At 41.9% G+C, this 26,050-nt stretch overlaps 1 protein-coding gene across 3 annotated transcripts in view; it reads left to right on the top strand.

Annotated features, from left to right (window-relative positions):
• cux1a (cut-like homeobox 1a) overlaps window positions 1–26,050 on the top strand; it is a 61,065-nt gene that overhangs the window by 28,751 nt on the left and 6,264 nt on the right. The window contains exons 5-22 of one of the 3 annotated variants that reach the window (XM_024276599.2): window positions 1,593–1,730; window positions 5,277–5,400; window positions 6,997–7,073; window positions 8,578–8,644; window positions 13,078–13,126; window positions 14,018–14,122; window positions 14,472–14,660; window positions 14,754–14,812; window positions 15,842–15,884; window positions 16,045–16,141; window positions 18,730–19,536; window positions 20,313–20,396; window positions 20,866–20,967; window positions 22,323–22,876; window positions 22,951–23,092; window positions 23,681–23,968; window positions 24,052–24,240; window positions 25,681–25,945. In XM_024276599.2, the coding sequence (XP_024132367.1) occupies window positions 1,593–1,730; window positions 5,277–5,400; window positions 6,997–7,073; window positions 8,578–8,644; window positions 13,078–13,126; window positions 14,018–14,122; window positions 14,472–14,660; window positions 14,754–14,812; window positions 15,842–15,884; window positions 16,045–16,141; window positions 18,730–19,536; window positions 20,313–20,396; window positions 20,866–20,967; window positions 22,323–22,876; window positions 22,951–23,092; window positions 23,681–23,968; window positions 24,052–24,240; window positions 25,681–25,945 (3,379 nt within the window). Of the gene's footprint in view, window positions 1–1,592; window positions 1,731–5,276; window positions 5,401–6,996; window positions 7,074–8,577; window positions 8,645–13,077; window positions 13,127–14,017; window positions 14,123–14,471; window positions 14,661–14,753; window positions 14,813–15,841; window positions 15,885–16,044; window positions 16,142–18,729; window positions 19,537–20,312; window positions 20,397–20,865; window positions 20,968–22,322; window positions 22,877–22,950; window positions 23,093–23,677; window positions 23,969–24,051; window positions 24,241–25,680; window positions 25,946–26,050 lie in introns of all 3 variants that reach the window. The other 2 variants (XM_024276598.2, XM_024276600.2) reach the window with 2 other exon arrangements.

Here is a 26,050-nt window from a genome sequence, read left to right as displayed (position 1 = left end):
CTTACAAGATTGTGTAATGTTTTTTTTAATGATAACCAATGAGTGCTACATTTCTGCTATTGATGATTAAGCATTCCAAATCTGTTACTTGACTTGAGACATGTAATGATGAATTTTGGAACAATGTAACCTTTTCTGATAAAAGCTGAGTTTCCATTGAGTATGAAACTGTTCAAATTGGGTTTGCAATAATAAATTTGCTTTATGGGAACGCCACAATTTTGAAAAAAAAAAAAAAAACTTGCATTTATAAAAACAAACGTTTTCATGCTTGGAGGAGGTTGTTTTGAAATGGACATTTTTTGGACAAAAAAAAACTGCAATGGAAACACTTTTTTGGAATTGAGCGAGTCACATGACCAACACCACGCATTCCACAGCAGACGTCAGAAGGGATCCAAGGGAACCAGCATCACACAGCTCATGTTGGATCCATGTAAAATCAACAACCACGATTTCCCAAAATGGCTTTTTCTGTGGCTCGCCGCTCCGTGGCCTGAATAAGGCGCCAACGTCTCCTTTGATAGATGACGATGTGTGCTGGTACCGTGGCAGAAATTGGAATGTATCTGTTGTAAATCAAAATATTGTTCAGATAGGTCGCCATGTTTTTGGATGACTTATTGAGTGAGATGGTTTGAGTTCATTCACATCATTGTGACTTAATGGAAACGGTGTAATTGTGAAATTGTTTTTTTTTTCTAGAATTTTGATAAAGTTTTGTGCATATGTATAATAGAAACTCAGCTAGTGAGTCCTACGTTTTTGCTCCTTGATGTTATTAATATTATAGTCATACAAAATTATTACTCATTTGGACTGATAAAGCATAGATAACCACATAGATGTTAAGTCTTGAATTAGCGCTACTATGGAAACAAATGCTCAGTGAAACTCAATAAGGCCTGGGTTATACAAATTATTTGTCCATCATTATATTCATTGGACTCAACGTGTATTTGTTTGTACTGTATCTATGAGTATGAATATGTCTATGAATGATCAGGAGCAATTTAAAAGGCATAATCTGGATGTGGAAATATTTTTTACCATTCCCTGACTAAGTTTGATTTATTTATATAGGTTTCCTTTCTTCTCTTGTCTTTTTTTTTGTTTTTATTGCTTAATAGAACAAAAGCAACAACTTTCAGCCTTAGTTGATCCTTCTTACTCAGCAGCCTAATCAGAACCGTATTAAACTTTGCCCAAAAGATGGAGGAAAATTCTCAAAAAACCTGTAAACATATTATGTTCACTAAATGTTGTTTTGTGTTTTTACTATTACATATGAAAGACACCCTAATTAATTCTATGCATTCTATCTCCAAAAAGAGTGTTCATTATTCTGTTCTAATTCAGTATTCTCATTGGAATCAGTCATCCTTCAGAGCAAAATCAAAGCTATGGTTGGCTCCAGAACTGTTCTCTTGGAGCTTTTAGATTAATTGCCTTGCTCAAGGACACTTCACCAGGACAAACTCCTGCTCTCACAGGGCCTTGACTGTAGTTATTCCGAGCTCTCTACCTCGCCGCCCTTGCTTGTCTAATCTGCTTTGCAGTGTGTTAACACAGTGTGTTTTTTTTCTCCCCAGACCCTGTACCTGTGCTGGAGCTGGCTCAGCAGCTGCAGCTGAAGCTCCAGAGGATGCACGACATTGAGACAGAGAACACCAAACTTCGAGAGACACTGGAGGACTACAACAAAGAGTTCGCAGAGGTTAAAAACCAAGGTTAGAAACACAAATGTGCACATTTGAGCTTGTTCCCTAACTTTCAGGGCGCATAATACAAACCTATGCAATGATACTCTTTCATTCATGCTAAAATCATCCGATGTGATAATGTTCTTTTCAAATGATGTTTCTTTTCAGACTGTACAGCACATGTCTGAACTTTAAAAGTCTCACAAACTTAAAAAAAATCTTGTTATTCTTGTAATAATGTGTATTTTACAAAGTTCTGTGATTTTACAGACTCCTATCAGACAATATTTCCATTAGTCTATTCATCCATTTTCATACCATCAGCATTTTTCAATATTTCAGGAGTTAAATTTGGACTCTATGTCATGAAAGAGGCACTTACAGTGGCTGGAGTGGTTTATTTCACTCCCTAAAAAGAATATTAAAGCTTGTGTTTACCTTCCAGATAAAACTGCAATATACATTTACGATATTTAATAGTAGGAGAGTTAATGAACACAACGGCCTTGTTTCTCCATTTTATACAGGCAGTTTGCCTCTTAATACCAAGAAAAAACAAACAGCCTTGCCTGGTCTAGTGGACATTTTGCACCCTTCAACTAAAAGTTGGCACACTGGTCTGCACAGACTGTATCTGTACTAGTTAAGATACGCTGGAGATAAATTAAGGAGTGAGCCACAAAAAAATCTAGATATATTGCATTACCTACGATATTGCTAGTGTGAATGCTGTAAGCTGAATGTGGCTCCTGAAGATGCTAACACAGGGAGCGGAAAATGCTGAAGCCTAAATTTTGCTAAAATACTTGCTAAATCCCAAATTATCAAAAAAACAAAAACAACAACAAAAAAGTCTTGTTCTTTTTTTTTTTAAATATTAGCTAAGCTCTGAATTAGGCTGAAAAACTAGAAACATGTCTAAATTAGCCAAACAGCTAGCATAATGCTAAAATCTTAGCTAAACTCTAAATTATCCTTAAAAAACATGAAAAAATTTCAAATTTTCCAAAACAGCCTAACACTAAAATTTTAGCTAAACTCCAGATTAGCATACACAACTGGAAAAATGTCTAAATTAGTCAAAAACAACTAGCATGTTGTTAAATTAAAAGCTAGACTCCAAATTACCCTAAAAAACTCTGTAGTTGCTGAACATTTTAAAGGTGAAGGGTGTCTCTAGCTGAAAGCATGCGAAAGTTTACAAGTTTCAAAGTGCACAACTTTTTTTTAAAGATTTGATCAATTTCTTATTCATTTCCTTTGGGGAATATTTTACTCAATATTTAAAAAAATATATATAAAGTTTATGAATACCAAAAGTACAAGCAGTAATGTCCTGAATGTTTTGATACCAAAATTACTGAAGTCGGTGAAAGCATGATTGAGTTTGTACGTTCCAAAATACGTATGTAAAGGTCCAAGAGAATCACTAGTATTGACACTATAAGGAAGGTAATAAGGGATGCCTTTTTTGTCAGAGCAGCCATGAATTGTTTAAAATATTATCGAAAAACTGCACTTTTAACAGTTTTTTTCCAGACTTTCACATGTGTGAAATGAAAGCAGATCTTCACACTGTCTGTATGCAGCATATTTAACGAGTCTGCAGCAATGAATAGGAAGCAGGGCTACTACTGTTTCCATTAATGTAGTGACTGGTTTCTTGTTATAGGAAGTATTTGTTTAAAAAAAGTAGCAGCTGGACATATGAGCCCAAAGGAGATCTATAAAGAGAAGTCTTCAGCCACTGTAGGAGTAGATGAGTCAGAATAGGAGATTTGTCACTAAAATATCAATAGATACAAAACTCTAGACTCTTTTGTCTCTGTAACAGTTTTATAAAGAACATTCTTCCCTTTTGTTTGTCTGAGGTTTTGTTTACTAGTTTGAAAAAAAGGAGAGAAGCTTCTTCAGGATAAAAGAAAGATGGAAAAACTGACAGGCTGAGAGATGAGTTTGAAGTGGCAATAAAAGTGTTGGAATTTTTGTATAAAAGAAGTGAGCGGGCAGGCAGGGAGTGTTTTGGAATCCCCCCCTTTTTTTTTCCTCAGCAAGAGTTAATTGGAACAGCTCAATAGCGGCAGGGTTCCATTCTGCCATTGATTTTCCTTTTTCCCCTCTTCCTTTATTCCTCCTTCCCGCATCAATAGATCGGGGGGTATTTAAACCCCAAAACACACCGTGGAACTCCCACTCCTGTTAAACATACATGGACCCACCTGCACACACACACAGAGAGCAGGGGCCATTGATCCCTGCAACCTAAATGTTTAAAGTTCAGTTAAGCAGTTAAGGGGTAAGAGGGCTCTAAGGGGACTCTCCTCTATTGATTATGTGTCAGAGCAGTGAGACTGGAGTTTAAATCACACACACGCACACACATATTGCTAAGAGCCCTCAGTCAAAGGCAGCAGGCAACATTGCTCTATATCATTGTCTCCCTCACTTATATCTTTCTCTGGGAAACACGCACCAACACACTCACGGGTACTTGGCCCTGTTTATTACTCCAGTTATGCCTTAGATTTATTTCAGGCTACCTCATACAGAGCTCAGCTGTCAGCATGTTATGGGCTTTTAGTACTAATCCCGCTCTAATGAATACAGCATATCTACTGCGTGTGTTTTCCGTATCGGTCATGAATGTAAAGATTAAGCTGGAGCCATAGGGGCCAAGGTTTTCGTCTGTGCTGATACAAAAAACACAGGATTTAAAATGCTGCTTCATCAGCAAAAGGTCAGACACATCACTTGTTTATAAAACAAAGGAAACTTATCATATTCTGCTTCCTGATTTTTTTTTTCTAAGCAATCTAGCTACATTTTTAGTAGATGTAGTAATCAGCGACCGAATTATCTTTTTTCTTAAAGCCCCATTCCAATGAATATTGTCTTGTAGCATTTTTCACTTGTTGGAGGACATATAAAAAGAGAAATTGTGACTAAAACTGCTTTTTTAAATATTTTATTCAAATTGTTGTGAACCAAGAACAGACAAAAAAAATGTAGTTTGAAAAAGCTTGTAATTATGACAAAAAATATACATTCCCTGCACCGCTCCATTCCGATGCATTCACCTGGAGACAAATAGATCCATGTACGTCTTCGTTGTCCTTGTCTGAGTGGACATCTGGATCAAAACTGTACCGCTGGTTAACTCTGACATTGCTCGCTATTTTTGTTGCAGCAGTAATGTTAGGTTGGGGTTCTGAGGGGCTGTAAGCCAGTAGGAGAGAGTGTAAACAAAGGGATGATGGGAAGTGTCGGCGGGCTTACTCTGTGCCAATGGTTCCGCCGACAACAAATTTCTAATGAACTCCAGCCACTCTGTAGAAACAACGTCCTAAAAAGTGACACTTTTGGCTAAAAACTGTAAAATCATAACTAATAGATCAAAGGATGATTGCAGAGGGCCTTTAACAAGCAAAGTGCTAACAGAAACATGTACTTTTATACTGTCATGTTTTATCAAATGCTAGAAAAAAAGAAGTTTACTCAAACACTTTAAAGAAAAAAATTAACTTGTACTGTTTTTTAATCAAATTTTGTCTTTCTGCTCCAACCTTCAACCAGAGGTCACCATTAAGGCCTTGAAGGAGAAGATCAGAGAGTACGAGCAATCTCTGAAGAATCAAGCGGAGAACCTGGCCCAAGAGAAGCAGCTCCAGATACACAATGACTATGCAGAGAAAGAGAGGTAAACCTGCTGTGGATCTGGCTTTCTAACATCTGTGTCTCCTCTCTGTCATTTGGAACTCTGTTTATTTTAACCCAAAAAAATAGATTTAACGTGTTGAACTTTTAACTTTCTTGTTGGATCCAAATAGTGCGTATCATGTGGGCAATAGAAGTGTCTATCATGGCATTTCTCTTGTATTGTTTTTATTTGTTTATTTTTATTCCTGAACTTTTATGCAAAATGTTGGTTTCCTACTAAGAAACTTGAAACTGTTTTGCACTTTAGAAAAAAAAGTTTTTTTTTTTAGTTATTTGAGAGTTATTTGAAAAAATAAAGTCAGAGAAAAGTAAGTGATGACATTTTTGTCAATCTGAAAATATACTTTATCGTAATATATATCGTTATTGTGATACTAATTGATTTATATCACGATCTACATTTTTTTGCCCAGCACTAAATCCAAATGTTTGCATTAATTTTTTCAACATGAGAAAACTTGACATTGCTGTTTTCTAGAAAGGCCGTTGACATTCTAAAGAAAGCTGCTTTATTTGTTTGGGCTTGCCGATTTAATTCAGAATTCTTGGAATCGGTAACCAGTTTATGTTTTATACGAGCGACGGTTAACTTGGATAATAAGTTTGAGTTAATAGAGTCAATAAACGTTTGTGCAGCGTCTAAGTGACGAGCACTCATATGGTTTGCTGGTGCAAACCAGTAAACCCAGAATGAACAGATTACATTCAGCACTCCATTAAAGTGGCTCAGAAAAATCTTCAGCCACGCTAATGTGCGGCTGCAGTGCTACACCATGCAGATATAATGGTGATATATTCACTTAAAACCATTCGGCTGTAATTTTAATTGAAAAAGACCCAATTATGCAGTTGGAGAATGAGGGTTTTTATTGTAATTTCATTTAATAAAAATTGCTAATCCTATTGTTTTTTTGTGCGTGTGTGTTTGTCAGTGGATTAAAGACTTTCTGGCATGCAGTAAAAGATCAATTGTCCAACTGTATTTCCTGTACGTCAGTGTTTTATAGGCCCCTTCCTGTCTGCAGAGAACCGACTTCCTGTGTCTGAAAGTGGTACTAAATAGATGGCACCCCTTGATGCATTTTGATCTCGGAAGGGGAGATGGGCAGAGATTTTAAAAGAGGAAAAAAAAGATGAAGTCGACAGCAGAAACATAAAGAACACAGTTAGGGACAGAATGGTGGGAAAGTCTGGTGTTAAAGGGTGTCATAAATGCCATCTTCGCTCCGGATTATTGATGTTTTCACAGCCAGTGACAATTTTTCTGCAGAGCACAAGTTTTTTATGCCAAGAATCAATCTGTTTTATCCGTGTGGTTTCTGTCACCCCTTCCCCCCTCTCTTAATCAACCCTAACTCAACCCACCCCCTGGGCGCAGAGTGCCCCAGTGGCCAGACATTCCTGCCTAATAGGGCTGCTTAATGAGGAGTGGGTTGTGTTGGGAGGATTTTAGTGGGGAAAACACTTCAGAAAACGCTGGGAAAATGTTTTAAAAAAAAGTAGTAGAGCAAAATGCAAACCAAAGATTAACGAACTCATCTCTTGAGTGTGACTTTCTGCTTTTCTGCCTCTGTAGAAAACTCCAGGAAAGCCAGGCCTCCATGTCCTCGAGGCTGGAAGAGGCTGAACACAAGGTCCAATCCCTACAGACAGGTACCAGTCCATTCAGTCATCACAAACTTGACAGCTAAATTAATCCTTTGAAAAAAAAGACTTAATATTTCTAATAAGCTGTTGCCATTGTCTCTTGATTGTTTCAAGGATTTCTTTATAAAAGTTATTTTTTTTTAAATGTAGAGGGATGGTGATATTCTTAGGTAGCCGTTTTGGTCTGAGTATTTATATAAAAATATACTCTGGACAGATGTTTTGTGCTGTCACCCATTGGATTCTGAACTAGTGGGACAGACACACCAACTGGAGTTCACTCCCCCCAACTCAACAGCCTTCCAAAAACAGCAACTGGGTGGGACAAACACAAAGTTTGAAGTTCTGTTGGGCCCAAAACAACACACCCCTAAATCTGCCCAAGTTTGAGCTCTAATAAAACTGACTGAAAACGGAGAATCAGTCAAAGGCTTCAATGTTCGATGCGAGGCCACCTATTTTTACTAAGGCATATCATATGCCAGTTTCTAACTTCAATAACAGCAGGAAAAAAAATATGTATATCATGGAAAGAAAATTAGGATTAGCAAGAATATGTTAAAAAATGGATCGTTGATTTGTGAAATGTAATGACTTAGTAATTGCTGATTATTAGTCAATAGAAGTCTATGGTACTTGGCTTTTTGGGACCAGCAGGTACTTCCTGTTTGGAACGGGAGGAGGGAGAGACCACTCAGTCCAGTTCTCATATACAGTCAATGGAGCCAGCTCCGATCACCAAGTAACCATTCTCACTTAGGTGAACAATTCCATTCCTCAAGTGTCAGTTCATCTGCATCTCTACCAGATATCCTTGCTCCACTTGCGGCTGATTACCTGGATCAGGTGAAACCAGCCAATGGGAACATGCCAGAGCAAGGGTTATCTGCACTGCCATGCTCTTCAAACTCCACTTTTACTACAGAAGTAAACATCGGTCCAGAACATGTTTTTTAAGTAAATGAAAATGTAGGCAAATTGGTATGATAGCCTTTTATTTTATAGATTTGTATTGTCCACAAGCACAGGAGGCAGTCTTTCGTTTGAATGTGACAGTCAAATCTGCACATTAGGAAAGTTTGTTTCAACAAGTGAAAGGAATGTTGGGTAACATTATACCGATAATGCAGTCAGCTACACATGGAAGGTTCTATAGAAACCAGTGGTTCATCAGATTTAAGTTAAATGATTAAAAACACATTTCCAGAAGACCAAGAATTATAGATCAACCAGGGCAATTAATCAGTCTATAGTCTTAGTTTCTGTTTGCAAGCCCAGGCGACACATTCCCCTATTGATTTAAGTACGCTGGAATGGCACATAAGATACCACTTTATATATTGTCAATATTTAGACGTAACTATTTGCCGTATTTCAGTGTTACAAGGTGACATGTTGATGTTGGGAATGAGCCCAAACCTCAGAGGGAGCAAAGGAAAAAAAAAGGCTCTTTAACGACTTTGTTTGAAAATTGACTTGTGGCTTTCAGCTTTTGTCTTTTTTTTTACAGCACTTGAAACAACTCAGGCTGAGCTTTTTGATTTAAAGACGAAGTACGACGAGGAATCCACTGCGAAGTAAGTGCTTTGTTGAACAGCGAGTGTTTGCCGGGTGACTTCTCCCCTCTGTCTGCACAATATTCTATTCCTGACATAATCATCCTGTTTGGAGAATCTGCCTCCTTAGAAACTCCCACTCTCCCTCTAACAGCTGGAATATCTCCCATAGCGCTCGGCAGCCTTCAGATCCCGGCAATATCCATGCCGTGTGACACTAAAATGGATTGTAATTTATTCTGCAGCCTCAGCAAAGCACTAAATTACATTTCTTTGTGTGTTTTTTTGGGTGTGTAATGACTATTTTGCAGTGATTATCAGTCATAACAGGTATTCCAAAAGAACCTGAAAGATGAGCTGCATTGATTGCAAAAGTGATGCCTCTTCATGTGCTACTTTATGACATTCACACTCCTCAGTCCGTCTGGGTTTGTCGTTGTCCAAACTTTCTCCAAAAGTTTTTATTTGTGAAGAAAATATGTGTTTATTTGCCTCTTAATTACTGGTGTTTGACTTAAATAAAAAGGGCATCCTGCATTCACACCTACAGTGCAGCTGAATGCCAACTTGAATTTTTAGACCTCCTTCTGCTCCCCAGACTCTCAACGTTGAAATGATCGGAAGTTAAAAACAGATCGATTTTGTTTCAGAATATTTTTTTTTCTTCTTTTCACTTGCTGCTTTTTTTTTATGCCCCTTTTATCATCCGAACAGAGTTTGTGTGAGAGTTAAAGGTTACAGGAAGACACTGAATGCAGTGTAATGGCACTAATCAATAGGTTTCATTGTCTAACAGAGGACTAGCCCCAGTTTTTCTTCCTCTCCGCTAAAGTGCTTCTCTCCAGCTTTTCCTTGTTGTCCGTGTCTCGCGTATAAAGAAAAGGAAGTTTGTGGGGCCGCCTTACAGTAGACCCTGATTGGACACAGAGGCTAATAAGCACATGCCCGCCTACATCCACACATGCACACTGGATCTCACTCATTCACTGGCGCACTCACTCGCTCACTCGTGAGCCTGAGGCATTCAGGGTCCTTGACTATGTGGCGTGCTGTGATCTGAAATTTTAATGCAACGCTTTAAAGCACACACAAACCCTCTTTAACGCTGCACCCTCCCAGTCCTCAGAGTCCTTCCCCTGTTTACTGCTTGGCTGAGCAAATTGCCAGTGTTTGGCTGAACGCAACTTTTAACCCTTTAACTGCATCCATTTCCATACTATTGAACACAAACGGCCTTCATATTTATTTTCCCTCGAATGACACGGCGTGACAAATCCGACCCATCCTCTCGCTGCTTTTGGGTAATCTGCCTTTTAAATATATGAACTTTTATAGCCCTGGCCCTCTTGTAAATACACACTCACACTGTAGGGTGTATGGCGGCTCCCTAAGAATTCGGTCCATTGTTGCGGTGTCCAGTGTGTGGCGTCAGCTGTAGATGTAGCATCGCTCCCTCCCTGTGTCAGCACTGCGAGGGTCCGCCCGCCCGCTTTCATCGTTTAGTCCGTGTTAAAGATTAATGATATATTGATCTTTGGCCTCACAGGATGCTGCGGTGTTGTGCGTTTGCAGGCCGCGCTCCGTGCCGGTGTGGATGTGGCTTTAACTGTACAGACGGGGCCTGATGCAATTAGGGTTACCCATTTAATTGCTGGTAATTAAGCAGCAGTTGGCTTTTCTTTCCTGTGTCCATCTCGGGGGTATTTAAGCACAAAATGGCACGCAAAACACACACACACGTGCACGCAGACACTCTCTCGCAGCTAGATTTTCTTTAAGCCTCCTTGAAATCCCCAAGGTAACACGCTGTGAAAACGCAATGTGGAGGGAGCCACAGAAAGAAAAGGAACGGAGTGATGAAAGCTGGGGGGCAAAAAGCAGGCCAGGGGCTGGAGGCTTCAGCGAGGAAGAAGGGGATAAGAGGCATGGAAGAGGAGGGAAATGAAAATCTAAATCGGGGGAATATCCTGCTGGCACTGAAGACAGAGGCCAAGAATGAGAGAGGCCAAAGATGAGAGAGGAGAGGTGGAAGGGGAAGAAAAAAAAAGATAAAGAAGAGGGGGGAAAAAAGTGGAAGGGTAGAGATGAGCAGAAAAGAAAGGGAGCAGCTATGTGTGGAGCAGGATAGAGAAGATAAGAGATGAAAAGGCCTGTCTCAGATGCAGGAAGTAGAGTAAAGGCTGTTTTTTTGGAGGTCCTTCACTGATGTCACTGGGTGCACCGACTGGCTTTCATGGTACAAAGGAAGTGTGTGGTGTTTGTTGGCATTTATGTTTCCCATACAGCTGCTAATGTAGAGCGCCTCCTTGTGGTTATGGGACTCTTTTATCTATCTAAAATAAACCCATCTTTGATTGGTAAATGTTTGATGATTTAATGCCACGGGGTTCATTAGCAGGCCATGAAGAGTCCCCGCTCTGCCCAGCCCAGCAACTGACTGACTGACTGTATCAGGATATACAGAAAATCCCTTCCCTGTGATCTGCTTTGGCCCTCATTCTCTAGCTTTATAATTCCCAAATACAGCCAAATCCAAAGGTTATTTAAGAAGACTTTGTGCATCTGTACTTTGATTAAATGATCACATTTGGAGCAGAAGCGGCGCCGTATTTGGGTTGCATTACTACCCATAAACGCTCTCCATTACAAGCTTTTCTAGCTTGTTGGCCGTCTGACCTTCCATGTGCGTGTGCGGCAGAGGGACCGAGCGAGTCCGGCACACTATAGCTTAAGACTGGATAAAAGCTGTTGAGGTAGCTTACTATTATGTTGCTTAAATACATACCAGATCCTTTTTTAACTATTAAGGAAAGGAATAAAAGAGGAGAGCGAAACGCTCTCCCGCCCACATCTGATTCCTTTTGCTGCATTGCCCGTGGCATAATGTTGACCTAATATCAACTGTGTCGGTTTTGTTAAACACATTCAAATCAGTAGTACTCAAGCCTATGGGACATAGCGCCGCTTCTCATACTGTGACACACAAATACAAAAGCTGCGTGGGCTATTGGGTCCACTATCAAAGGATCGCAGTCAAATCAGGAGTTCTTAATGGATGCAGCAGCGCACATATGCGCTCACATCCCCGCACTCCAAGCTCATGTATTCTTATCAGCACGTAATGTCTTAAATAAACATGTCCGCGTCTTTCTGCCGCATTGAGCACTATTCATAAGGTCAATATTTCCATGCTTCCTCACTCTGGGAACCATATAGCGCTGTCGAGATTCATTTATTCACGCCAAGAAATTCTGAACTAATCAACAATAATCACATTTATGGATTTTCCTTAATGTTTTCAGACTAAAAACACTTTAATCATACTCATTAAGAAGTTCTTCCTTTTTTCTGCTAAATGATCAAATGAGAGGTGGTAGCATGAGGTTGTATTTTTGGTGTGTGACCTCCAGCAAGTGAGAGGTGAACCGTCGCCTCCATCCAGACCATTAGTCAGACACAATCACACAGCTTCATAGCAGATTAGTCTGCTGTATTAGGATTTAAAGCTCTATTAATGTAATCCCTCTGTTTTACCGTGGCCTGGGTTTAGGGGCTTACATGTGCACACCCACACGCATGAACACACAGGTGCACTTAAACACATGTAAGAAAGCACACACGCAAGCTGTTTGGGTTGCAAAGTTCACAATCGATGGATTAAAGCGAAATTTAGACAGTGGCTTAATGGATCCTAACTTTTGGAACAATCAGGGGCACACGTGACGTGGGCAGGGTTCTGAGCTGAGACTCATCTGCTCATTTTTTCCATTATTTGATGTTTTTAGGCAGGCTGTGTTTTATCATTCTCACATTTCTTTAGAGCACGTGTCAAAGTCATGGCCCGAGGGCCGGATTCGGCCCTCCAGATCACTTTATTTTATTGTTATTAATGGCCTGACGTTATCTTGTGATTATTTCTAACTTGTATAATTTTGACAAAAAATATATTTTTATGGAGGGTAAAATATTGAATCTTATTAAAGATTTAAGTTGATTTATTCAGGAATAATATTCTTGCTTTTTTATTATACATAATTATGTTAAAAAGTTACAGTTTTTTAGGATAATTTTGAGTTTAGCTAATATTTCAGCTACATGCTAGCTGTTTTTGCTAACCTAAGTTTTTCTTTTTTTTGTTTTTTTAGGCTAATTTGACATTTAGCTAATCATTTAGCTGGCTATCAACTTTAGCATTTTTAACTATAAATTTCTGCATCTTTTGCTATCAGCACTAGCATCTTCAGCGGCCAAATTCAGCTTACAGCATTCACACTAGCGTTATCACAGATAATGCTATACATCTTGTTCATAATTATGTTAGAAAAAAATAATACGGTTTTAAAAATGTAGTTTTGGAGTGTTCGATTAATGTTTATCCTGTCCGACCTGTGACCTAAGGAGTGTTTTGGATTTTGACCCCCCTGCTTTAGAGTAATAATACATGTCTCCCTCAGGGCCGACGAGATTGAGATGGTGATGACAGACCTGGAAAGAGCCAATCAGGTAATATATCTGCTTTTTTGGCTAAAAAAAGAAGTAAACCCATAAATAAAACGACCAAATAAGAGTTATCACTTTAGGGGTTTCATTCACATGGTTGCTACACACCTACTAAAGCCATTCAGCTGAAATAAAGCCTGTAGCGCGCCCCTCCACCCTCATGTTGCAAATATTCTTTTAGTATCTGTTAATGTCATTGTTGTTAACTTTCATTGTTAGCCTAAGAGTATGATTTGTGGCACGGCGAGGTAGCATAGGCATGTAATGTTAATATTGGCCTACAGGTTACCATTCCAGCCATAATGCCGCGCATACACAAAGACACACACACTGTTCACACTTCTGATTTGAGGTTTACGCAGGGCGACAGCATGGCCTTGAGCTCAGCCAGACTTTTTATAAGCTTTTATAAGAAGAAAATGGAAAACAGGATTTTCTTCTTCTTCTTTTTTTTGTTTTTTTTCTACACCCACCCAGTCAATAACAGCTCTCAATATGGTTGCAATTAGGAACTCGGAGGAATCGGCTCCTTGTAACTCCTAATGACGGCAAGTTGGCCAATGTTGCAGATTATTCCCAACTGGAGCATCACAGCATGGATACTAACACTTTTTAGCAGATATTTTGAGTTTTATTTTACATTTCATTTTACATTTTATGGTAGTGTTTCTCAACTGTATAGCAACCAAAAGATCGTCTTCTTTTCTATAGGGCCACACTGTGCTTTGATGGTGTAATGGAAAACTCTTTTATTGCCTTTTTCCCAACACTTATACATCACAGTGGAGGAGGATGCACACACACAGACCAAAAGTAGTTCCAAAGTGAGCCACACAAGAGCAACCAGTGGAAGAATATGATGTTTGATCCTCTTTTTTTTTTTTTTGTCTCCAGCGAGCAGAGGCGGCTCAGAGGGAGGCAGAGACACTCAGAGAGCAGCTGTCCTTGACTAACCAATCCCTGCAGCTTAACAGCCCGGCCAAGGCTGACCCCAACACGGTGACACATTTTATCGATTCACTGAATTGTTTGGCGATGAGCTTGTAAAAGATTTAAAACGAGCTTTGCACGCGAGGAACTGTTTGGTTGATGAATGTTTGGTTCCATGATTCCCAGAATGGTTTCTAGTCGTTAACAGGAAGAGTGGAGATTCATAGTTTTCAGGCGACTAATCAGTTTTTTTATTTGATGTTTATTCGTCTGAAGGAAAAGGCAATTTTATTATTTTTTTCTAATGCAAAAAACTGCACATTTTAAATAATAATTTAAACTTTAAACAATTTCTTGTTTTATGTATTAGCAATATCCTCTTTTTTTATGTAATCCCTTGAACTCCTGTGACCTGTAGGAACAGGCTGCAGAGGGGGCATCCCACTCCAGCCTCGAGGCGGAACTCAGGGCCAAAGAAAGAGAGACCGCCCAGCTGGTGGAGGATGTCCAGAGACTGCAGGCCAGCCTGACCAAACTCCGAGAGACCACCAGCTCTCAGATCTCACAGCTGGAGCAGCAGCTGAGCAGCAAGTCGGCAGTCCTCAAGGTTCCACAAAAAGAAAAAAAAAAAGCTTTTAGACACATTTTCAGTACGATTGTTTTGTCTGCTACATCTCTGCTTCTGTTCTTTCATTTTCAGGAGCTGGAGGAGAAACTGGAGAAGCAAGCAGACTATGAGGAGGTGAAGAAGGAGCTGAGGTAAGTATGAAACGAGCAGCAGAAAAGCTGCACTGACTTTTTGTTAAAGGAACAGGTGGAATGCTCAAAAGTCAGTACTACTTAATATTAAATAACATTTTAATTAACCTTCAGTGTATTTAACAGTGAATTACGCTTTGAAAAAAACTGATCTACTGGTAAAAGTTAAAGAAAAAAATGGACATAATGAGTTCTCAAGGCCACCAGGAACAGACACAGACGGAGCGCTTGATTTAGATTTCAATTTGACAGATAAATGAATCGGCTTTGCTGTCCTCTTTTAGTAACCGACTTCACCACTGTGGAGTTAAAGTCCTCGTGCCCGCTCAAGCACACCACAAGGGTCTGCTGCAGAGGCGGCTGTCAATAATTTGTTTTTTTGTGTGCTGAAACCGACAACTTCTAATGACTGTTTTAACTTCGGAAGCCCCCGCTCTGGCGCCACACGGGGAGGGGGGCGGGAGTTACCAGTGCCACTTAAGTCAGTGTTCTGAAGTCAGGGAGCATTTCTTCCAGGACACTGATCAGGAATCAGCAAGGCACTCAGTGTAGTGTTATAATTTCCCGTTTCTTGATGTGGCTGTGTAGAGGGAAGCTCGGCACCATGTGCTACCGCTGAAACAAGGGCACCGCCGCCCCTCCCCTCTCCGTCGTTGAATCTTTTGCACAGCCTCCATTTTCATTCTTATCGTTTGGCTGTCGGCTACAGGACAGGATGATGCACTGAGGATGACGAAGAGGACGGCAATGATTCTCATAGTCTAAACAATAGCTAATGAATAATGCACACACACTCCTGTCTGGTTCAGTAAGCACTGCTGGAGTGAACAGCCCAAGTGCACAAATCCTGCATGGTAATTTGTCAAAGCAGAATTCTATTTATTATCTGGGCTAAATCATCTGATTAGTGAAGGAAGACGTTACTCCAACTCCCTCTGTAGCAAAAAATATTGATAGGATTAGGATTATTTTTCTTACTTGTGTTTATGTTTGATGAAATCTGATAGAATTTTTACTTTTTTTTGTCAGTATCCTCAAGACGATGGAGTTTGGAGCATCCGACTCTCTGCAGGTAAAACACTGAGTACTCAGCTGTTAAACTGTTACTTATTAAAGCAGTGACATAATAGTATAAGTAAATCAATAATATGAACAGGCATTTATGGGAAACGTTAATCAAAAAAAAAAAAAAAAGTCCAGGTTTTGACCTTGTTTCACCTCTGCTGCGCCAGGATTCTTCCAAGCCTCTGGAGGTGCTGTTGCTGGAGAGGAACCGCGCTCTTCAGTCCGAGAGTGCCGCCCTGCGCATCGCCAACACGGAGCTGAGCGGTGAGTCCACGCGTTTAGGTTTATGGGAGTAAGTCTGTGAAAAAGCAGGAACAAAGTTACCTGCTAAAGGGTTTCTCCTCAGTGAGCAGGACTGCAGAATAAGGTCAAGTGCTTCAATGAAGTGCACGGAGGTTAAGAATTTCTGTTTATGTGAAAAAGATTTAGCTAATATTAACATTTAGAGTGTTGAGCACATTGATGGTTACTTTGTTTTGCAACAGACTATTTAGCAAGCATTTAACAGGAATAAAAAGTAGATGGGTTAACTCCTTCACTTGCGTTATTCCTGGTTTGTTTCAAGTGACGCAAGAATCTAAGGGTGTATTCAGACTGGACACATTTGGCTCTCTTAAAGAGAACCAGTGTTTGTTTCGCCTGATAATCCAGAACAAATTTACACAGTACACACTAGCGAATCCAATCAAAGGCCCAGGAACCACTCTCGGACCCATCTTTCGAAGTGGTCTCGGTTCGTTTCCTTTCAGACTAAATTTCGATTCACTCTGAACACGATTTGTTCCAAGAGCAAAATAACTGAACCTAACCAGCCACCATAGGCAGTTATTAGCAGATCAACGTGGGGCAGCGATGCAACAGGCTGAATGCTGGCTCGTTATAACAACTGATACACATTGCTTCTCACACTGTTTTCCTCACAATTTACCTCATAAACACTTATTGGTTTTCCTTGTAGCCGTAGCGTCGTCATTAACCACCTTACAGGATGCCTCTACTACACCAAAAGAGCAGTGAAAAGTGGTGAACCTGACCTTTATACAGACGTTCAAAATTGATCTTAACAACTGGAACACATCCATCTTTTTCTTTTGGCTCGCTCCCATAACTGTTGACCAATGACTGAAGAGATCTCTAGTCATGTGGTTTTGTCTACAAGCCTTGGTTCCGAACAGAAATCTCTGCTAGACCTCATTCTGAATACAGACCAAACGCAATGTTTAGTAGGCCTGGGAATTACTGAGTACCTCACGGAACGATGTAATACGCGATACATGATATCACAATACTGCAATAATTGGTAAAATCATCTCTAAAATCTCACAATATATAGAAGAACACATATTTTTTAGGATTTTTTTTTTAGGAAAACCCATTTAATTTTTTGCTTGAACACAATCCTAATACACAACTTGTGTCTTATTTTGTGTGACAAATAATACAAAAATAATTTACACTTTTGTGCAAAACCACTGAAATCAGTAATACTATGTCTTTGATGAGCATTGACACCAATTGAATTTGAATTATCTGTAAAATTGTGTATTAACAATAGTAAACATGAGCAGCAGTGCCACTACTTAGTGTATAATTGTTGTAAATAACAGAACAAGAATTGAATAATTCAAGTATCTGTCAGGCACATTGGTGCCTGCGACAGCCAGTCTTGCAGCGCAAGCCCCCTACCTACCTTCTAAGGAACGTCTCACAAAAGGATGATGAATATAAAGTGTTACAGCCGCTTCAAACAAAAATGAGAGATCTCATTGATAATCAATCGCAGGACTAAATGTTGCGATAATATTGATATTTTAGCACACGCCTAATGTTTAGGACTCTATACAAAACAAATCTGCAGACTCTGACCAGAACAAATGATTTTTTTCAGTCTGAATACACCCTAAAGTAAGTTAAAGTTCTGCTTTGACCTTCTAATGTTCACAAAACAGAAATTTGCTAGAACTTTAGAGTGCAGCTATGAAGTGGGAAAATTCTTTTTCTCTGAGAATACTTAAAAAAAATGTGGGTTTTTCTTTTAAGATCTCTATCTCCAAGTTTCCAACAGAATTCTTATCTAAAAGTTTCTGGTAAATACCTGAACATTAAATAAATGCATTCACAATAAGGAAAAACACTGTACTAATCCCCCTACATCGGGACTATTGCCCTCTGCACCACTGTTTATGGGTTTGAAATGTCATTGCTTTAGGCTTGAATAGTTGAATAGCTTTGAATTGATTAACATTCACAGTAAGGGAAGCTTACTGTCTTATTCAATCATGTTAAGTTTCTGTGGTTATGCATGAGAGGAATTCTCCCAAAGCGCTCCTAAAGATTTATTCTAGTAGTTATTCAACTTTGGAAGAATGTTTTTTTATGTCTTTATAAGTTGGAATGGATGTGAAGTTCCCAGAGATGGGAGCAAAAGTCTTTGTGTGCATATGTTGTATTTATTTGGATATTTTGTAAACCTGAATGTACTTTTACTAAAGACTGAAACACCAAGAACAGGGCTGCACTGAAGAATACGCCGATGATTTTTCAAAAGGACGTCTTTTGCTCTGCTCCGTTACCCCAGAGAGACGGACTGAGTCACGGGCGGGCCTAATCTGCCCGAGTGGCATGGTGACAACTGTTTTGTTTGTCCTCTTGTTTTCTTCCAGGCTGTGGCTTACAAGAAAGGTTGCAATCACAAATGCATGGGCACTTTTGTCTGGGGGGGTTGGCAAAAAAGGAAAACAACGTTGAATAATTTGGAAGACAACTTTAAAGCTACTTTGTTCCTTTCTTGTTTTGGAACCCCTTTTTTGTTGGCTCCCCCATAATGCATTGTGTTGTGCCCTTTCTTGTAGGGTCAGCCGGACGAAAAGGGACAGAAGAGTCTGCAGCAAAGGAGGAGACTTTGGGCAGCGATCCCTCGTCCTCGTCCCCTCCTCCCCTCCCCTCTCTTCCTTCCTCCTCTCAGCTGCCTATGTCCCGTGCGCCCATGGACCTCCTCAACACTGCCACCACCACCAGCAGCAGCAGCAGCGAAACACACCCCTTTACCCCCACAGGCATTGGACAGGACATTTACTCCCCTGTGTTTCCTCTGGTGGGTGGCAAGATGGCTTTGAACTCCCTGATTCAGCGGCAGCTGCTCCAGACCTTCTACTCCAAAGCCTTGCAGGAGTCATCTGGAATCCACAGTGGGGCGCTACTGTTCACCCCCTTCACTCCAACCTTGAGCTCCATCCCTACCTCCACTCCTGGCTCGGGGTCCGCCGCCATCCCACTGGCGGCAAGCAGCCCCCAGCCACCCCCGGCCAGTCCGGATATGGCTCCCATCAACGGGAGCAGCACAGCGGGCAGCGCCCCCTCGCCGTCGCCCAGCCACTCCGATGCCACCACGGGCAGCGTCCTGGACGGCGAGGACATGGACACGGCGGAAATTGCACGGCAGGTGAAAGAGCAGCTGATCAAGCACAACATAGGTCAGCGGGTGTTCGGCCACTACGTGCTGGGGCTGTCCCAGGGGTCGGTCAGCGAGATCCTGGCCAGACCGAAGCCGTGGAACAAGCTAACCATCCGAGGGAAGGAGCCCTTTCACAAGATGAGGCAGTTCCTCGCCGATGAGCAGAACATCCTCGCACTGCGCAGCATCCAGGGACGGCAAAGAGGTTAGTCTGTGTATATTTAATGCGTGTGGGGGTGTAGAGAGAGCCTGTGTCTGTGTGCCTGTCTTGTGCGAGTGTGGTAGCAATCAGCCCTGTACAGAATCATTGATTAGCTTGTCAATATGGACTAGCTTTTTTATTTTCCTTTCTCTCTCTTTAACTCTCATTCTGTGCCACACCTGTGTGTTTTGAATGAGTTCCTAGCACGCACTGATCCCAAGAGCCTCTCCTAGCCATCGTGGTCAATACAGAAACCTTTCACACGTCAATAGTATCGATCGTTTGGAACCAGCAGGAAGGCAGGGGTACTGTTAACTGCGGGCAGATTCGATTAGGCTGGGCATGCTTTTCTTAACGCATCAGGACATTTTTGATTGAAGGTGGCCTCAGCGGTTGAAGAAAAAAGGAAAAAAAAACACAAAATATGCCAATGAGTCATAGACGGTCTACGTTAAGCAAAGGCTGCGCTTGCTATGCCTATGTTTAAAACATGCTGTTAAATTATGAATCCCACAGTTGTCAGTTTCAGCAGGGCTTTTTAAATTACCGCCAGAGTAGAAGTTTGGCTCCCACTGGGGCTGCAGATGGTTAAGATCAATGCATTTATGGTACCATATAATGTGCATTGGATGGAACAAACACTGCTTGTATTTGCAAAGCTCTGTAAGGCACCATATAGTCTAGCTGTAAAAGGAGGAGGGAACAAAAAGTTAAAAAAGAAAACAGAAAAAAAACACACGAGTGCTGTAACATAGTGTGTGGTATATTGTTTTTAACAGAGGGCTCAGGCCAGCCCCAGCTTAGCCGAGTGTTTCAGGACGCTCCGAAGCGGAGAACCCTCTCCGATACAGCTTCACACACAGGTCTGTCCCCTTCACATGCAGAGATTCCAGCACGTTCTGTTTGTGTGGCATGTTTGTGACGGGGTGAAGTGTATCCATGCTGTGTGTGCGCCTGTGTTGCCATTTATTAATTGTGGGCAGGCAAACAGATATAAATGTGCTTTGAAAGTAACCGCACACTTCTAGTGACTTGCGTCACGCGGGAAGCCAGCATGTGTATTTAGGGATTTTATTGGTAGTTGTTATTTCTGTGTGGAGTCTTTCCTCGACGAGCCCTGCAGCACGTGTGCATGTGTGCCCTCCAAAGGGTCCAGACACGTTAAGAGTATCTCTCCAATATGTTTGCTCGATCGCTCATTGGTGGGAATGTTGCTCTTTGTGCCTTTGAAACGTCAGATTTTTTTTTTTTTCTTAAATACATTCTTCTTCATATATTCGCTTGGTCACCCATTCTCTTTAACCATGTTTTCCTCTCCTCTTCTGCTTCCAGGTAACATCACTGCCCGTGTCCGGACTCCAGAAGCAGGTTCAGATGAAGCCATCAAGTCCATCCTGGAGCAGGCGAAAAGAGAGCTGCAGGTGCAGAAAGTTGGTGAGTTGCAGCTTTTTTTTTTATCTGTAAAGGAAATTTAAAGTTTCTTAACATGCGTTCAAGTGACCACTTTCAGTAAAAAGTCTATGTGAATGCCTGTGGTGAGGGGAAAACATTGATTATTAGATGCATCGATTACGATCAATAAACCATTCTGAGGGGTTTTATACATTTTAAATAATCGAAGAATGGATTATTATTTCAAGTAAAAGTAACAAGCAGAACTAAACGCGAAGCGTTTTTCCCTCTCACATTTTTGAAGAGCACACAAACATGGTTGACCTTCCAGATCTTGTCATCCGACTGGCCCCGCCTCCCCTCAAAGTTACTGTTTGGAAGCATTTTGGCTTTTACAAGGTGAATAGTTTGTTGGGTAAACACCTGAGCTGTGACGTTCGCCGTGGGAGCCCGGGTTGAGTGCGGCTTCAACAACTTCCATCATCATCGGAAAGGGGAAAGCGAATAACAAAGTCAATCTGAGCTTTTATAGTAAGGGACTTAAAATCGTATTCTGTGGTGGAGAATGAGGGCCGTATAACTAGAATACGTTCAACTGCTAACTAAACACCATTTATTTGACGTGAGTTAAAGAGGGTTTCATTACAGCGGGTCTAATGTGATAACATTGTGTTATTTTAGGTTGTTGAGTTCAGGGAATATTTTTCCCCTTTTGATGCTGTGAAACATTTTTGATTACAAAAGGAAATATTTTTGACATCAGAATTTTGATGTTCTCAATAAAGGTTAATCAAGTTTACTGATCTTGTCTTTACTTCAAAACGCACTTTGGTGGAGAAAAGTGAGTCATATTGGTCTAGTGGCAAAGAGATAACATCCAGATATAGTTTGCACTGTTAATGATGTCATAATCTAATCATTTCATAAATGAATCGTTGCCTCTTCAGTCATTCATGTACGTTTCGGACCTCCGTGTTCAAAACTCTTGCGTTCACGCAGTGCTATGCATGTTTTTAAATAGTCATTGAACGAGACAAAAGTTAAATAAGTTTGACCAATCAGTAACTCTTCTTTAATAGCCTCCTGTTCAAAACATGAAAGTACAAACTGTTTGAAACGTGATCACAAAGGAGAAATTAATGATTGTGGTTTGAGTCCAACCGGAGTTAAACGATTAGTTTTTCATAAATCGGAATATAGCTGTAAAAGAAAAAAGTCTGGAGCAAGATTGGTGAGATTTGCACCACTTTGACATTTCACACTACGCCTGTTCCAACTGTAAATACATGAGCTAGTATCGGGTCGCACCGGTCCTTGAACGCACCACCGGTGTGGACGTAGTGTCAGGATGACTCCATCAGTTCTTTAATATTGACCCTTTGATTCTTCCTCAACAGACTTGTCTCACGCACAGCCGTCATATGCAGGATTGAAAGGAGGGGGTGGAGGAGGAGCAGGGAGCGGAGGGAGCAGCGGGTCGGACGAAGCCATCCGCTCCATCCTAGAACAAGCACGCAGAGAGATGGAGGCTCAACAGGCCGCGCTCGAGCCCATCCTCAAAGCCTCATCCTCATCTTCCTCCTCGGCATCGCTATCTCAGAGAGACCTCCTGAGCTCCACCCTCACCGCCCCCCTGCCCCCCTACAACCCCCTCGTCCTCTCCCTCAAGAAGCCTCCCGGCGCGCTGCTGTCATCCCCGTCGTCCCCGTCTCCAATCCTGGACTTCAGCTCCGGCATAAAGAGGGAAAGCCGATCTTCGTCAGGGATCGACATGTCCGCCGACGGCGCCCTGAGGGTGGGCCGGACCTCTGAGGGCTCAGCCCGCTCCGGGAACGCTGGCGGAGTGGGCTACTGGAGGGAGCAGTGGTGGAGCAACATGCACACAGACTCCAGAAGGAGCATATCCAGCCAGGCGGGAGAGGAGAACCACAACCAGGAGGACTCCAAAGAGGTGAGGGGAGTGGGAAACCCCCCTGGATGGAGGGAGGAGTTCACCTCACTGATTCATTCTTCTGGTCTGTTCAGGGAATATTGGGTGACGGCGTTTCTCGGCACAAACCGTGGAACAAGTTAAACCAGAGGAACAGAGAGCCATATCTCCGCATGCAGCCGTGGCTTAATGGCGACCAGGGACAAAACGCACACATCCAGCAAGCTCCCAACCAAGGTAAGGAGGGAAACGCACCAACACAGAATACAGAAACCACAGCCGCCTTCTAAAACGCTGATGAGGGCTAGTTGTTGCTATCAGCGTGTCACTCACTGCCTCCCACCCTCCTAGCTTCTTTCCTACCGTTCCCTCCCCTCTTTTCTCCCACAACCACCCCCCCCATCTCCAGTGCTGTGGCAGTGTCAGCCAACAAGCTGCTGGTTTGTCATGTCATAGACAAGTTAGTGTCGCAGCGCCAGATGGCAGCTCAGTATGTGTGTATGTGCGCGTGTGTGTCTCTCTTTTCCTCTCTGGGGGTGTAAACAGCAGCTAATGTACACTGACAGCTCTTCACGACTGCTCTCTTCCAGCCTGCTGAGCTGCATCGCAGCTCAACTCAGACAGAGAGGGGGAAAAAATGAAAAAAATAAAGCTTCAAATTGAAAACTTAAGCACCTTTTGCTGTTTGTTTAACGGTAGTGAATTTGTTGATGTCATTTGACTGAAGTTCCTCGTGATCTGGAGATGAAACTGTTTTTTTTCCCTAATGCAACATGTCAGCTAACCTGTGCGATTTTCATCTCCATGTCTGTTCGGCTCCAGCAGAGAGCACTCCGAAGACATCCGCGAGCTGCAGCCCGGCCCCCGAGTCCCCGCTCAGCTCGGCTGAGGAGTCTGTCAACGGTCTGGCGGGGGACCCCCTCATCTCACAGTCCTCCTCCCTCAAACCTCCATCAGACGACCCCTCAGGTGGGGAGTCTCAGCCCGGCACCCCACTGCCCGTACCAGGCCACTCGGGTCTCAGCATTCAGGAGATGGTTGCAATGTCTCCTGAACTCGACACTTATGCTATCACCAAGAAGGTTAAGGAGGTGTTAACCGATAATAACCTTGGTGAGAAAAAATAACATTTCACATATTTATCATCTATTCACTGAAAATATTAATACATCTGCCCATCTTTCTTTTCTAACCAGGCCAACGTCTGTTTGGGGAGACGATCCTGGGTCTGACTCAGGGTTCTGTCTCAGACCTGCTGGCCAGGCCCAAACCCTGGCACAAGCTGAGCCTGAAGGGTAGAGAGCCCTTTGTCCGCATGCAGCTCTGGCTCCAGGACCCACACAGTGTGGAGAAACTCATGGACATGAAACGCCTGGAGAAAAAAGGTGTGCACTTCACGAAATAAAAATAAAAAACGAAAAAGCCGCCACACACACAAACACATTCCACAAGCTTCTGCGTGATGTCAAACCCAATTACCTAAATCCCCCAAAAAGAAATCTTTATCTCCGACAGCATTTACTTATTCTATAAATTAATTCACATGACAAAGAACAACCCCGAGCTTTGAATTACACGTGCACATCTGCACGCACAGTATCTTTTGTGTAGGACAGCAGAGCATGTTGTGCAGATTGCAGTCATCTTGGTGTGATGTCAGTACCAATCAGGACTGCAGACATCACATACTGTATTCAATGTGACAGCTCGGGGACTGCCGGGGGCCTGCTTACTCAGTCATCAGCACTCTTCTTCATCGTCGTCGTCATCATAATAATCATCAGTGTCTATACGCTGGCGTTTTTATCATCCCTCATCATTCTGTTGTCTTCCTTAGTTGCAAGATTTGTTAAAGAACCAACAAAGCCAAAAGGCCTCTCTCGTCTGTGACCCCTAACCGCAGTTTCTCTGAAGATGCACCAGAACATTTCCCCCTTCTGACTCTATACACAAAAAGGACCTCTAGTCCACGCTTTGTCTTCAGCTCTGTTTTCGGGTATTGACCACAACTCGTGTTTAAAAAGAAGAGCTGCTCTCGGCCACCAGCAGCACCCCCCAGAGGAAACGCTCGGGCTTCCGCTCAACCAGAATGGCCACATTTGACCTCTCACTCTTGTGGTACAAACCTGCCAGGCAGGCAGCGTCCAACTTTCAAAGTGGTCTAACCTTGCTTTGAGGCGTTTTTCCCTCACAATACTAATATGTCTGGCAGCGTGGATCGGGGTTTGGAGGGTGGGGGGATGTCAAGTCAATGCAAAGCTGCCACGAGCCGTTCGGGTTTGCTGCCTGTGTCTGGCATAAATGGTAAAATGGAAGGGGGTTCCTTTGAGGAGCTGGTTAGAAAGGCAATAGCGCCACCTAATGGATGAAGGTTATTATTGCCTTTGATTTTAGAGGAAGACTCCATGTTTTCAATCAATTCCTGTCACCATTTCTTAGGTTGGCGTTTCCCAGAACCGTTAAATTAGATTATTATTTGTTCTTATTTTTTATAGTGACTTTGAAGTTGGGCAATCATCATTTTCTTTAATGCAGCTTTCTGATTGTGGCCACTTAATTTTACAATGATTGTCTCACTTCACATTCAAGTCCAGGATCATAAAATAAAAACAAAGATCTCATCTTAATTGAAGATTTATGGAGATATGGCAAACTAGACCCATTTTTTATTGACAGCAGATACAGCTCGGAAGTGATCGATAAGCAGCCAATCAGGATGCAGAATACAGTGCACTATATAAAAAAAATAAGAACGAAAGTTGAACTACAGTACAATGAAAAAGACTAACTTCTAACTTCCCCTTGTGTTTTGTGTCGTTGAACAGCTTACATGAAGAGGCGGCTGAGCTCGCTGAGTGATGGTCACTTGGTAGACGGCAGCTTGGCAGGCTCCGACTACGTCCAAGGCTCCCAGAGTCCTGGGCAACAGCAGCTGAAGAAGCCCAGAGTGGTGCTGGGCCCTGAAGAGAAGGAGGCCCTGAAAAAGGCTTATCAGCAGAAGCCCTATCCCTCCCCCAAAACCATAGAGGAGCTGGCCTCCCAGCTCAACCTGAAGACCAGTACGGTCATCAACTGGTTCCATAATTACAGGTCTGTACTACATGGTTTAGAATTTTAGAGAATTTTTAAAATTAAAATCATAATAAAAACCCCAAATATACTTTATTTTTCATGAATGAAATCCTTTTTCTTCAT

The sequence above is a fragment of the Oryzias melastigma genome, linkage group LG13 (genome assembly GCF_002922805.2).
Source record: "Oryzias melastigma strain HK-1 linkage group LG13, ASM292280v2, whole genome shotgun sequence".
Lineage (NCBI taxonomy): Eukaryota > Metazoa > Chordata > Actinopteri > Beloniformes > Adrianichthyidae > Oryzias > Oryzias melastigma.
Note: the sequence above shows the minus strand (reverse complement) of the source record. Positions and strands in the feature narration are given on the sequence as shown.